At 33.2% G+C, this 15878-nt stretch overlaps 1 protein-coding gene across 11 annotated transcripts in view; it reads left to right on the top strand.

The window, feature by feature from the left end:
- The window catches only part of l(2)k05819 (transmembrane protein 94-like protein l(2)k05819), a 72350-nt gene extending 62700 nt beyond the window's left edge, over positions 1-9650 (top strand). For all 11 annotated transcript variants that reach the window (XM_069829115.1, XM_069829112.1, XM_069829114.1 and 8 more), the window contains 5 exons: positions 308-553; positions 2715-2967; positions 4937-5030; positions 5342-5512; positions 5747-9650. In XM_069829115.1, the coding sequence (XP_069685216.1) occupies positions 308-553; positions 2715-2967; positions 4937-5030; positions 5342-5512; positions 5747-5819 (837 nt within the window). In that variant the 3' untranslated portion in view covers positions 5820-9650. The remainder of the gene's footprint in view (positions 1-307; positions 554-2714; positions 2968-4936; positions 5031-5341; positions 5513-5746) is intronic.
- Positions 9651-15878: the final 6228 nt, after the last annotated feature.

Here is a 15878-nt window from a genome sequence, read left to right as displayed (position 1 = left end):
TGTTGTTGTTGTTGTTTTATTATTATTATTATTATTATTATTATTATTATTATTATTATTATTATTATTTATATGCCTGGCATTTGGTGGGTTCATTGCACTAGTGAGAGGGTGACGGCCTTGCCTTTCCTCGAACCCAATTATTCCATGATTTCTGTTCACTTGCTGTAATATCAGTATATCTAAAAGAAAGCAGATATTGGGAAAAGAGATGAACATTTAATGTTCTCTTTCAGTCCACGAACGTCTGCTTGATTACAGCTCTGTAGGAACTCACTTTCGTGATATTTTCGTGATTGTGTTGCAGTCCCGGCATTACATGCAGTGTGTATGGAACTGTGTGCAATTTTGGGTGTGCTGTGGAGTAACAATCAGTGCAATACAGGTGCTAGGGATCTTCCTCATGTTGCCACCTGTCCTCAAGACAGGATCCGTACTCTGGTTGATATGCTTGGTTGTTCCACTTCTCTCACTTTCTCTAGTTGCCAACTCTACAGATCCCCAAGTTATGCAGCGTGCCACAGGAAAGAATCAATGTGTTGTGAATACTCAGGTAAGTCAATGTGATGTATGCACTCGAGTGTGTGTGTAACATGTCTGTGCCTAATTCTTATTTTTTCTTTTTTTTTAATACTGAGGTAACTTAAACATATTGTGACAGTCGGGAGTCGATCGCGTCCCACAGAGGTCGGGGGGTGCACGAGAAACGAGTGACGCAGTGAAGAAGGTTGCGCCCGCTCGTTTTCTCTGTGGGACGCGTTCGACTCCCGACTGTCACAATATTGAATATCGTGTGAGTACATGTGTGTTTCTTTTCGTGTTCATGAAAAATTTACAGAATGTAAATTCTCCATGACAAATATGAATTTCAGTGCATTTTATGCTCAGTTAATATTTCTGTATATTATTTGTTATCCAGAACTTGCATGATATCACATATTGCAGGACCTCCACATCAACTTCATAACTCTTCTTTTTTCTTTCCCATTATACCAAGTATAAAGAGAAAGTATTGCGATGCTGCAGAAAATTGATTTCGAGGATTTTATGGAAATATACATTAGCATCCCTGGACAGAAAGAAGATGGCTATCATCATGGTGTCTGTTTATAGTGATTTCGCCTAAGATATGGGACGGAATTTATTCACCATAAATGATAGACCTACATATGAAATGTAAATATTTTTTTTTAGAAAAAACATTAAATGGCAGTTTACTTGAAATTGGCTGTAACCATTCCTTCCATATTTTTCCCCTTTATCTGTAATAAAATGGTAAATGAAATGAAATGATTCAGAGAGTATGTCTCGAAGAATGTAACAAACATATAAATTATTAGTCATATAAATATATGTTTAATCAAAAATGTCTTCGACAAAAATTTAGGGTCTAAGTAGAGTAAAAAGATACTTCATTTTTCAATAAAGAAATAATAGCTACAGAATTAGGTCACAAAAATTGGAAACTTTTTCAGGAGAACAATTTTAGGGCTTAAAAATTCATTTGTTCATTCATAGTTTTCTGCCCAGTACTGCAAACCCAGTATTCTCCAATCTTTCATATTTTCCACCTTCCTCTTAGTCTCCACTTACAAGCCATATATCCTTATGTTGTCTATCATATCTCTCAAATTATTTTGTAAAATTAAAATAACCCAGGCGGCCATTATGAGAATATAAAAGACAAAGACTATTTTTATTTTAAAACTTTGCTTCCCTAAACAAGTTCTGCAATATTTCATGGCTGATGAAAGTAGTAGCAAGTATTAGAACCTTAGGGTCAGCAATACCTAACATCTTCCCTTTGTGAGTTTAATTCGTCTAGTTTATTACATGCAGTCAGAAGTTTCGAGAAAGATGAACGATGTACAATATTTATTAATTTGAATTACAGTCAGTATTGTGTTGTTAAAATTTTTTATTGTTTTATTAATATTTATTTGTACGTACAAATAATATTCAGTGTATACACACACACACACACACATGCACCCACGCACACTATTCACTTGATCACTCACATATTTGCACTATATTTTGCTGTCACACACATTCACTCAGAGTTGATACCAAATACTGCCTGCAACACATACTAGTGTAACAGTTGCATCAATGCAAGCATAAAATATGATAGGACTCTCTTCTCTGTTTTGCTGTAAGTATAACATTTATAATTTATGAATTGTAATACAGATTTCTAAATGCCATTGTAGTGCTGATGCAGATTTTTTAAATAAAATTTTATATAACAAGTTTTGCAATATTTCTTCATTTGCTACTGACAAGTTATACAGAGACAGTCTTTCTATTCAAATTTAGTTAAAGTGCTATTCATATATAAAAATTTGGACTACTGTATTGTATTATTAAATAAATAATTGTGAAGTAGGCCTAAACAGATTCTTACTTATATACCAAGAGGAAAGAGAAAATTGGGAAGACCACACAAGCGCTGGCATGAGACCGTAACAGATCCTGTAGGGTCTAATACGTGAGGGATATGATGATGATGATGATTGTGAAGTATTATCGAAATATAAGGTTTATTAAAATTGTGAGTAAAGCGTGAATGAAAACTTGATTGTTGTGCAAAAAGCATAAAGCATAGAATGATACCAGTTTTTTATGCAAATTGTAATGGAGCAGAGGAGTCAGAGCAATATAACATTTAATACCACTTTTCAATTGTTTGAAATATCCTTTGTTTTTTACAGGTTTCGATATTTGTGTTATGGTGCTATGGTTCCAAGTTCCTGCCAACAGTGTTTATAATTCTGTTGTTCTATACCATCACATTGTCATGCTTTTGTGGGGAAATTGTTGTTGTTACAAACTCAACATGCACCATGGTTTATCCTGTATCTGCAGTAAATGTAACATTGGAACTGTGGGGAGGCTGGAACAGATATCAATACAGTCTTGTTACAACTCAACATGCAGCACTTGTTCTTCTTGTCCTTCATCTAGGTAAGTTATTTTGTGTACCTATACTTTATTTTTTTATATTTGTGTATGCATACTCTAAACATGTTATAAATAAATCATAATTCGGCTTTATTTTGGCTGTGTTAAAGACTAACAAGTAATCTTTAATAATTAATTTATTACTTTGGGACATTATATGTGAGGTGGAAAGCAAAAAGGGACCTCTTGTCAGAGAAGTACAATTTTCAGTACAATATAAATAAAATCTCCTTCACATTCAAACTGTATATACATAAGAGTGTGTAGAACTAGTCATATCCATGTTCTTCGCTGCACTTTTTAAAAATAAAAAATGTAATTGACTTAAATATATTATTTTTCCAAATACAGCTTTGTAATTATTTAGTTGTTGTTGTGTTTTCTAATGCCAGGCATTTGACAATAAAGTCATTTGACCTCTTGCACTCCAATATTTTTCAAAGATATTATCATGGTCAGCCACTGAAGCACAGATTTTGAGGTGTTCCGAATCCATTTCTTGGTTTGAGTTGCACAATGGGCAGTTAGGGGACTGATATATTCCAATTCTATGCAGGTATTTGGCCAAACAATCATGGCCTGTTGCCAATCTAAATGCAGCTACAGACGATTTTCGTGGTAAATCGGGAATTAACTGTGGATTATGATGCAGAGATTTCCATTTTTGCCCTTGTGATTGTGTTATCAAATTTTGTTTGTTGAAGTCTAAGTATGTAGATTTAATAAATCTTTTCACAGAGTAATATATAGATTTGATTCTGTACCATTAAAGTAGTTCCCGCCCGGAGATCCGATTGGGGGACTATTTTACCTCCAGATAATTTTACCTTAATGGTACTTATTTCATATTGGAGTGAAAATGGCAAGTTGTAGTCGATTTAAGTGAACACCATATTTTAACGTTTTGGTGGCTACTTCATTCACACACAACCCCCAGAATGTCTGGAGGACCACACCTGCTGTTGGTTGATGAGTCCATTGGACCTAGCTGAGAGATCTTGTTGATCACCAGCTTTCCCTCCTTAAGCCACTGGAGGACGATTTTAGTGCCATAGCAGGTCAACACTAGGAACAGAAAAGTAGAAAGAGGAGGAAGGAAAGTGAAATGAACCCCTAGGCCTCGAATGCTCTAATGCCATTGGGGTCGAAGAAAGTAAGAGTTCAGTCAGAGGACTGGATAGGAAAGGGTAAAGAGGGAATTAGGTATTGAATAGAGGAAAATTATACCAAATTCAGTCATTAACTCATCAAGCTGACCAGTGCTAATTGATGAGTAGCCCCTCCCTTTAGTTCAGCTTGTAAAATTATGCTTACTAACAGCTGCACCACGGGAAGGTAGGGATGGGACATTGGGTATTTGTCCAGGTTGGTTCCTTAAAGCCTTCAATGGGAAGGATTAATGACTCTCCCCCCTGTATCCGACAGATACCCTTTTGCAGCCGTAATTACTTAGTGAATAATACCTTATTATGTTGTAAGTTGTTTGCTTCTGGATTACCTACACGTCAAAATGGTTTGCATTTGAGGCAATCATAAAGGGAGAAAATAATGCAAATAAAACAAGGACTAATCTTCCGTCACAAGTGATAAGTTTAATTATACTAAGTCATACAGAATCTAGAATTATTTTGTAGTTAATTACAGAAGCCAAGAAATGCAGAGTTATTCCAAGGCGCAAGTGAGGTGAAATGGCTGCTCTTTGATATAACAGGAAGTATTTTTTGCAGCACTATATTAAAATCATGTTCTGACATTCTGAGAAACTCTTTGAATCTAAATCGGTTTCAACTTTAAGCTCGTTTAGAACGTCCTCTGTATTGTGTCTTTTACTAAGTTATTGCAGCACCCACATTTTCATTTTCTTCCTTTTGAAGGCCTTGTAACAAGCAATACAGGCAATTGCAAAAGTCAAATCACCTTCATCTGAGTCCATTGTCTATTATTTATGTGATTGGTGTTTTGTGTATTTCAGTAACTATTTCTATAAGCTTTGTGGAACGTGAATACTCCATTTGGCATAGAGGTCCTCATCACAATAGGAAGTGGCTAGTTATTGTGATAGTCACGTAAGTTACCTTATTTTTGTCTATTGTGAATTAGAAAGGCAGCATAAGAAATGTATTTAAATATTTTCAAGATTTCAGGCTTTATGTAAAAACAACTATTCAATTAAATACAATGCATGTAAATGATAAATAAGAAGTGAAACATCTTTAATTATTCGCACATAAATGTCTGTTTATTGCCGTAGTATTGTTGATTAGTCTTTCAATGTTCTTCCTAATAATTGAAGTTAACTACATTTTCGATAAGAAGAATAAAATTCTTTGTGACCACAATTATTTATAATAATTGAGTTAATATTTCTGTTCTACAGATTAAGTCTACAAGCCATGTACACTAGTATCTCCTTGAGTAACAGTGATGACAGTGACAAATTAACAGCATTTGGCGTGGAATACATACCCTGGTATATCCTGACTCTTGGATTGCTCTCACCATTGTTCATTTTTCTTATCAATGAACTGGTGAAACGTGAAGAGATCAAGTAAGTTGCCTTATATGATAATCATTCATGTGATTACTAAGCTGAGATTGAACGTGGAATTGCGAATTATTTAAGTTTCCATTATAATAAGAAATTCATTAATAATAATTTTAATTTAACCATACTGTTTATCTTGAAACTGACGAAATGTCTAATTACACTTTACTTGTATCTACCTTTCAATCATGTTTCATGTTTTTCCTCTCTATGTGTATTGTGGTTTTACATTTCCAGAGCGAATGTGAGATATCAGAAACGAGCCCGACTTGAATTTGGTACAAAATTGGGGATGAATTCCCCATTCTAATGAACTGAAAAGTCAGCTTGAAATTTCTATCTGCTGCAAGTGTATGTACTCAAAACTTAATATGGTGTAATTTTCTGTCAGTTTAATGGTGGATTAAACACGAAATTGTTCAATAGACGGATTTCATAATTAATTGTGTGTATATTAGAAGTGATGTACTTAAGTTCATATTGAAGTAACAGCTGTTACAGTTTCCTTTCATTTCATGTCCCACATTGTAATACTGGAAAGGATTCAGTACATACATTTTGCATGTTGCATGCATTTATATATTTTGAACCTATAATAGCAAAAGCATTTTGTTCTATGATTTTCCCCCATAAAGTTCATATGCGAAAAGTTTCTTTTCAAATAACTTCTCTAGCAAACAAGTCATGGACATTGAAGCATCATGTTAAAGTCAACGTGAATCCTTCATAGTCTTCAATAAATCACGTTTACTGAATTTGCTATATACTTTTTACTTTGTCTTAGCAACATTTTATTATTTCTTTGACAATTTCATCCAATATGATTCTATTCGTACCTATTAACTATACTACAGAGTTTCCGAATGTCTTGTTACCCCCTACAGAATAATGTAGGGATTGATATAAGTTAAATGAAATTGCAAGGTAAGCCTACTGAAGTAACATTAAATTGACAGTGTTATTTTAACTTTGCTGTAGACTTCATCCATCCAGGTTAGTATGGTCTTCATAATTTTTATGACACAGAATTACTCGTCCTTTGTAAGATTTTACGTAAACAACCTTTATCAATTTGTGTAAATGTAAAATGAACAGTTCCTTTGAACTGGTCAGTTGTCTGGTACCTCGTCTTGAAAACACTTTTTTAAAATAATATTCCATAGCGAATTGTCAAAAGAGGTAAGGTCTGGACTTCGCAAAACCATTTGAGAGAAGCAAAGGCAGGTGAACATATTCTCTTCCAATCCATCTAACCATGATGACATAATGAGCTGGAGCTTCGTCTTGTTGTAACCAGCTTTCCGCCAAAAGACCATGTCTTTGCAGCTCGGGAACAAACCAGTTCCTCAGTGTGATGAGATAGGAATACTGTTCAACCAAGCTGTCGAATAAATAGGGGTCTGTCAAGTGCTCACTGGACAGTGCAGATTAAATTATCACATGTAGTGGTTGTGCTCTATCTTCTTAAAATAATGAGGGTTTTCTTTGCTTCAAAAATAAATATTTCTATCCTGAGCACATCAGTAGATGTCACATTAATCACTAAAGAAAACTTTCCATGTCGAGAAAGTGCCACAAACATTTCCAGCAACCTTGCACATGCAGCACTCCATTTGTCCAAATCAGCATCAGTAAGAAAGATTATTATGATAAATCCCACACATTATTCTGTTTACTTATATGTGTATCCTATATTTTTCAAGTGTACTATGGTTCTACTGTATCAAAAATAAAAGAAATAGATTTGTAACTCTACCAGGGATGAAAGAAAAAAACATGGAATTAATCTTTTGCCTGTATCCTAAAATTGACAAAATAGACTTACCTTACAATACCTCTGAGGTACAGACTTTTTTCATTGGATACAGTATAAGAATTTACTGTATACATTGAAAGAAGTCAGAAAAATTACTGGATGCTGTTGAATATGTGCTGAGATTAAACCACGATTTTTCATAAATTAAGGAAGATTTATCAAGGCAACTCCACCCTTCAAAAGCCTGAATATAGGGTTTACAGAGCTCCTCCCTTCCACAGTGAAGAATCATTATATCCTTACACTAATTGATTAATATTCACGATTTCCGTTGTGTTTCCTTATTGAGATTTATCCACAGAAACTGTCATAACTAACCTGAAAAAGCAGCTCTTCTCCATATTTGGAACTCCATTTTATATACACTCAGGTTGTGGATCTTCCTTGATGTCATAAGAGCAGTGGTGGTGCGTCCTATGCATTCAATGATTCAGAGAACTCCCAGGAAAACAAAAACAATTTAATTTTTTTAATAAATTTATTTATAATTTACACTACCATTCTTTGTTTCTTGCTCATCTTTAGTAAGTTTACTTGCAGCTCTGATGTTTTTTGTCGTATGAAAACCTATGAACCGCAGAGATCGAATATCTACATGCTTAAGAGTGCTTCTGAGATTCAATTTCTCCTCTGAACCTGGTGAGCCAGCTTCTAGACTTGTGTATGGGGCGAGAGGCAAGGGGAAATCTGTAGGGCAAATGTGTGGATGTGCTGGCCCTGGAACCAGCATAGCTGTACAGTCACGCATTTGTGAGACATCATGTGAAGCAGAGAGATGTTTTTCCACATTGGCGTGGATTAAAACATTTCTGAAGCACCATGGATGAAGATAGGTTGTCTGCTCTCACCATGCTGTTTATTGAAAAAGCAATTATCTACAGGCTTCAGGATTTCAATGAGAAAGTCATGATAGATTCGCCACAAAAAAAGAAAAGGAGGATGGATTTTCTGTACAAATATATATCTACAGGAGACTCAACTTCTTCATCATTATCAGCCTTATTTTGAGATAATTATCTACTTTAAGGAACTGTAGTTTTTTTTTTTTTAATTTTTCAGAAATGAGATATTGTTTAAATTGTTGTAAAACTATGTAATATCATAAAAGAAGTGAACCCCTTGTTATTTTAGGCATGAACCGCCACTGCATAAGACTTAAAGATATTTTTAATATCTCTTGAAATATGTACAAGTCGCACTACACCATACAATCCCCAGGGAAATGGGCAGGTAGAGAGATGTAATGGGGTAATATGGAAGGCCATTCATTTAGCTCTGAAGTTACAAGCGCTGGATATTACTAACTGGAAAGTACGTGGCCAGAGGCTCTTCATTCCATAATAATGTTCTCTTTTATGCGCATCAACAAATGTGATGCCACATGAGAGATTATTTAATTACTTATGACGATCTGCCAATGAAGCCGCCATCCCCAACATGACTTACGAACCCAGTACTAGTTTTGATGAAGAGAAGCATCCGAGAATCAAAGTATGAGTCACTTGTGGAAGAAGTTATACTGCTGGAGCTAAATCCCAACTGTACACATGTTTGCTTGTCTGATGAGAGAGGAATGATCATCCCTACTTGACACTTAGCACCTGCAGGTAACGATATAATAAATGATTCTAAACTAAAGGAATCAGCCCATCTTATGTATCCCGAAACTCAGCCAATTACCGAGATGTCTATACAAGAAGAGAGTGATGGAACTTCTCAGTTTCAAGTTCTACAAACAGAACCCCACTTCAAAGTTGTGTTAGGCATCCATCAACTTATCTCAAAGATTTTACTACTTGAACTAAATAAGAAGGGGGTGAATGACGTGATCAATGTGACTATTGTTTTGTTGCTAAACTATCGTTTACTATTATGACTCTTTGTTTAATTCCAAACTAAACGTACTTATTCTAAATATTAGCTTATAAATATGTTTCATAAAGTCTTCCTCTGTTATTTAATTTGTATTCACATAAATATAAAACAAAAACTTGACAGAATCTAAATGGACAAACTGTAGCTTATAATCACAGTAGCAACTTCGGCTCAAGGCTCTGTAACAAGATAACAGCTAAATTCCCAAACATTCAATTTACTAGTGTTCCTTATTTTAAAAAATAAATTAAAAAATTATTGTTTAGGGAGAAAATATAGTTTCACTTATTGTGATATCTGTGTTTTTCTTTTTCTCTTTACTTACTGTCAGTAACAAAGTTTGCAATGCATTGACGATGACATTGAACATAGGTTGGACAGAATCTTGACAAAATGAAGAAGAAATTTTAAAAACAAGTTATAGAAATGAGCAAAAATGTTTTTTTTTTTTTTTTCATTTGTTTTTACATTCCGGGACAAATATAACTCAATCCAGGAACAGGACATACTATTAAAATCCAGAACAATCCTGGGAAATCCAGAACATCTGGCAACCCTGACTGTAGGTGTATTCATATACATTGCTTATGTAGAAATAGCGTAGGTATGTGATGAACAAAAAATATCTCTATGATGTTCTGTTTAATAAAATGGTGCAAGAAAATATCATATCTATAATATAATGTGTATTGCGAATATCTGAAACCTCAAAGAAGTCATGAGTTTGTTTTTTTTTCTTTTAATTAATTAATTTATTTAATTTAATGCCCGGACACTTGACACAATGTCATTCATCTACGTACTTCCTAGTAGAGTTCGCCTGTTGACATATACTGAAAGTATAATATTATTTCAGAAAAGTCTTGAAAAATGTTGTGAGTCGAAACATATAGATAATTTTCATTGAGTTCATTGTACTAGTAGTTTGTTTCATAAGAAGGAAGTTCAGTTATAATCAGATTTTCACTATGCTGTATACCTATAAATAATTTATATGTTTTTATTCAATATACGAAACTTTAAATATTTTAAAATTACATTTACCCTATATTGTTAATTATTTGAATTTTTTAAATTTCTATGTCGTTTTTTGTCTTCTTTCATGTGGACTAAACATTTTTCGCGTATGTACGATTATTGTTTTTGTTTCCTATTATTCCTTTCGTGTGTTTATAGAAAATAAAAACCTATTTATGTAAGAGCATATCCCACTATAAACATGAGAGAGTTGAATTTCTGTCAAGCACATGTTAACATTTTAAAATTTCTGGCTATTATGTTCCAGAGTCAATTTTCTCTTTACACTGTCATACGTTTAAAACTTGAAATGCAATATTCTGAAAGGAAACTATAACAGTCTGTAACTTTATATACTATAACAATATTTTTGGAAGCATATATCTATACATTGTGACGTAACTTGAACCTAATCATTTGTAAATTGTTTTTCATACCAATTTCTGTACAGTGAAATCTCAATTTTGTAATAAGTTAGGGAACCTGAAAATTTCTCTCTGACATCTTAATTTTTCTGTTACCAGTGTAGTGCAAAATTGAAGTATCATTAATATTGAGAAGGTATCTATTTCCTCATAATTTTTCATTATTATGTTTTTCAGTCTTAATATCTTACTCTTTGCACCAAATTCAACCAGTTGTTTGTTATGTAATTTTTCAATCAATTTAGAAAGATTACTGTAACATTATTATATATCTTGTGTGATCTAAATCTTGTATATTTTTCAAACAGAATAACATTTCGTAACACCTCATTGAATAAATTGACATTCCATTATATTAATATGAGCCTTTATATTGATAAAACAGATATTTGAACATGTGTAACTGACGAACTATGATCTATTTTCTACACACATATTATACTGAATATGTGTCCATAGTGCTTCTAGTTTGCATCCCATTATATATGTTAAGAGTTCTTTATCAATTTGTTTTTTTATGATTTTGTGAGTATTTATAAAAGGTTACTAATGATTGCGTGTAATTAGATTTCACTGTACCAGTACACTAGAATATGTATTTATGTACTTACACTTCTTTATGTAATAATTGTAATTTCTGGAAATGCGAGATGTATATAGTACTGTGATTTTTTGTTTCCTAGATAAACATCCCACTGATTAGGGATATGTGCCAATGGACTTTGTACTTTACAACATTGCCTATATTTATTAAGTTTGGTGCTAAGGTCATAATACTTAAAATTCCTAAATTTGTGTCTTAATGAAGAATGTATTAACAGGATTACTTTCTTCATATATACGTACTTCATACGAGTTCAAAATGCTATGTATGTACACATAATTAAATAGCTACATTTGTTTCTTCGATTGTATGTAATTCTGGAAAGAGGAAACTGTACTGATTTATTGCTAGAATTGAAGTTTGACTATTTCCATAGTTTGAGAGCAATTAAAAAAAAGTGTTTGATTTGAGTAACTTAAGACAATACTTATTTTTACATACTGGTAATTGTCACAATCTTTTTTTATAATGAGTTATAAGGACTTCATAATTTATTATATTATATATTTTTATATTCATGAATGAAAACAATCCAGAAAATCCTAATTGTAACTTGTACCATATGCAGAAAGTACATCCTTTTGTTCCTTATGATTTATTGACATTGATTTGTATATACAGTTTGGGCTTTTCACGAATATTTCTTGATTGTGAAATGGTAATAGCAAAAAAAAAAGGCTCATTGAAGTTTTGAAGATTATTTTCCTTTCTGTCAGTTGGGAATTTTACAACATTGTATTGTAATGAAATACATCATATCTTTGCAGAAAATTTCAGCATTATTATACTCAAGTTAACACACATCACCGATTGCACCAATCTCGGTCAAAAACATAATGATCAGGGGTCACAAGAACAACAATGATTCTCGGGCACAGAAGCCCATATTTCTGACCACTCTCTTCTTACTTATGGCTTTTAAAGAACCCAGAGGTTCATTCCTGCCTTCATAAGCCTACCATTGGTCCCTATCCTGTGCAAGATTAATCCAGTCTCTATCATCATATCCCACTTCCCTCAAATCCATTTTAATATTATCCTCCCATCTACGTCTCAGCCTCCCCAAAGATCTTTTTCCCTTCGGCCTCCCAACTAACATTCTATATGCATTTCCGGATTCATTCATATGTGCTGCATGCCCTGCCCATCTCAAACGTCTGGATTTAATGTTTCTAATTATGTCAGGTGAAAAATACAATGCATCCAGTTCTGCATTGTGTAACTTTCTCCATTCTCCTGTAACTTCATCCCTCTTAGCCCTTTATATTTTCCTAACCACCTTATTCTCAAACACATTTAATCTCTGTTAGTCTCTCAAAGTGAGAGTCCAAGTTTCACAACCATACAGAACTGGTAATATAACTGTTTTATAAATTCTAACTTTCAGATTTTTTGACAGCAGACTGGATAATAAAAGCTTCTCAACCGAATAATAACAGGCATTTCCCATATTTATTCTGAGTTTAATTTTTTCCCCGAGTGCCATTTATATTTGTTACTGTTGCTCCAAGATATTTGAATTTTTCCACCTTTTCGAAAGATAAATTTCAAATTTTTATATTTCCATTTCGTACAATATTCTGGTCACGAGAAATAATCATATTTTTTGTCTTTTCAGGATTTACTTCTAAACTTATCACTTTACTTGCTTCAAGTAAAATTTCCGTGCATCCCTAATCGTTTGTGGATTTTCTGCAAACATATTCACGTCATCTGCATAGACAAGAAGCTGATGTAACCTGTTCATTTCCAAACCCTCTCTGTTATCCTAACTTTCCTAATGACATATTCTAGAGCGAAGATAAAAAGTAAAGGTTATAGTGCATCTCCTCGCGTTACTCCACAGTGAATTGGAAATTCATCTAACAGAAACTGGCCTATACGGACTTTGCTGTACGTTTCATTGCGACACATTTTAATTAATCGAACTAGTTTCTTCAGAAAACCAACTTCTATAAAAATATTATATAAAACTTTCCTCTTAATAGAGTCATCCCTCTTCACTCGGATTAATTCGGATATTGAATGCCATTTCTACGAAGGACAGAATTCTTATAAGAGCAAAAATAAAAACAGAACATATCCAAATTTTTATGCCCTTCGATTTTATTGGATCACTCAGTTTGATTAGTTTGTTTATAACACTACAGAAAGATGAAATAAATATGAAGAACAATAAGATAACACTGAAATTTTCAGACCATGAAATAGAGACTTTAGAGCTGGTTGGCTCTTACGCCAACATCATTGAAAATAATAAGACCAATGGATGTTCTGCGAAAGAAAGACAAGCTACGTGGTTGAAGTTAGGTACAGAATTTAATATCACACCAGGTGATTTATAATTTACCATATTTGCAAATTCACGTAATATGCTACAACATTTTTATTACATCAAATAAAAATAATGTTACAATAATAATAATAATAATAATAATAATATAGTTTTACTGTTAACCCCGAAGTTTGAGATTTAATTAGGATTGTAACTGAATAGTGCTTCTCTACATGTTAGGTGTCAGCAGGACATCACTTACTCGATTAAATAAATGTTATAACATGAAATGAAATCCATATTTTTGATAGAATCTATCCTTTGCAGGTGGTAGTTCTGCTGTTGAAGGAAACGAATACAGTATGGGCAGAAATAGACAATAATATTTGACATATTAATAATGTGTAGTGCCATAGTATGATGAGTATTAAAAATATCACCAATCACAATGTTAAATGGCCTTGTATCGTACAATCTTAAGGTTGTTTAAAACTCTATTCATAGGTGAGATTAGATTATTTCTATTAGTAAAAAATTCTAGTCTTTCATTCATTTCATCCACTAACCACTACACGCTTTTTTTTTTGGATAGATGAAATCTTTCCTCGAATTTCCTAACCCCGTATTCTATAAAAGGATCCCCTCTTTCCACATTAACGCCAATCTGATGTTGCTTTCTGTTAACTAATCCAGATGTATCATTTCGTCTTCTATTTCATTAAGAACATCAAATCGCGCCGCCATTTTATTGGAACTTGACACTGATAAATTCCACATAATCATTCCATCACGGCTTGGTAAGTTTTACCTCGGTAAATTACCGTGCTTAAATTTTATCGTGATCAATGCACTGGATATTGAGGTTGAACAGGGTGAAATGCAAACTTTATCACGGTGAAATTTTGATCAAGAATGGTGCACTCAGCCAACAGATATCTTGGTTAAAGTGTGTATAAACGCCTGTCTTTTTCGATATTAACTGCAAGAATTTCTTTAAATTCTTGTTTCCTTATCTTTCTCTTCCTTTATCCCTCTTCCTCCTCTCTTTTTAATCTTATGAAGTGTATGTGGACATCTGTACAAAAATATAAAACGATATTAGTGATTTATTATGAGATTATATAATACATACGGTACTTAACAAATAACAGTAGACATACTTTAGAAGTGAGAGAAGATGTAGCAAAACAATATTTAGTATGGACATTCGCCAAATTGCTGCAGTAATCTTTCAACAAAGATACCAATCCTGGTCTACACAGTTGTCCAAGGCAGGTATATTAGAGCCCTTCCACTTCATTAGATTTCACAGTTGCCTCTGTAGTATAATAATTCATAAGAAAGATTGAAAGGTGGGCCACATTTTGGACTTACACATAGCCATTAGTTTTTGTATGTCCCAAGTAGATAATATTTAATTTCTCTGAAGCAACCACTTTTACAATGTTACTGATTAGACTGTTTTATCACTTTATTATATCTATGGTGGGCGGTAAAAATGGCATTTCATAAATTGCAAGTTTTCAGGAGAATAAAACCAAAGTTTTTGTCCTGTGCCGTAGCATCGTGGTCTAAGGCATCCTGCCTAGGACTTGTGTTACAGAATGCACGCTGGTTTGAGTCCTCATGGGGGAAGAAATTTTCTCATGAAATTCAATTTTGATATTTTTATGAATGAGTGAATTATGTAATCATTTTAATTTGAAATGTATTATTATTATTTATTATTATGATCATCATCAGCTTATGATGTTAGAATTGTATAACAATTCATTGAATTTAAATAGATAAAACATTTCATATGTAATTTTAAAGAACTGAAAGTGTGATTGGTTAATACAACCATTTCTTGTGCTCTTTTGTAGAGTGAAAAATGGATAGGATAAATGAAATTACCATGCAGTGACAGTCCTTGCCTGAGAAAAAAATTTCTCGGGGAAATTAATTTCTTGTTTAGAGAGGGATACTGTACTCTTTTGCATAGAAATGCACCAAATTCCTTCCTGAGCAGGTTTTGAAATCAGGAGTCTTTTATGAAAGCACTTCTTATCAGATGTTTGTAAATTACAAATAACTCACTGATATCACTGTACTTTTTCCAGACAGTAATGTTTACCACTCTACTTTTTATAGATTTTGAAGACACCAGCAGGATGGTCGTCCACTTTTGTAGCATGAAGTAAAGTACGGTACTTTTGTTATTGTTTACTTGTTCATGATATTTTCAAACATTAAACACAAGTTTTCGAGATCGTCAGTTGAGAGTGGATCCTTGCCATATATTTCCCTTTGTCCAACATTTTTACAACAAAATTCAGGTATTAAAAGTGGCAAGAAAATGAAAATTATGTACAGTT

This window comes from Periplaneta americana, chromosome 6 (assembly GCF_040183065.1).
Source record: "Periplaneta americana isolate PAMFEO1 chromosome 6, P.americana_PAMFEO1_priV1, whole genome shotgun sequence".
In the NCBI taxonomy this organism is placed as follows: domain Eukaryota; kingdom Metazoa; phylum Arthropoda; class Insecta; order Blattodea; family Blattidae; genus Periplaneta; species Periplaneta americana.
The sequence above is the reverse complement of the archived record's forward strand: the minus strand, read 5'-3'. Positions and strand labels throughout refer to the sequence as shown.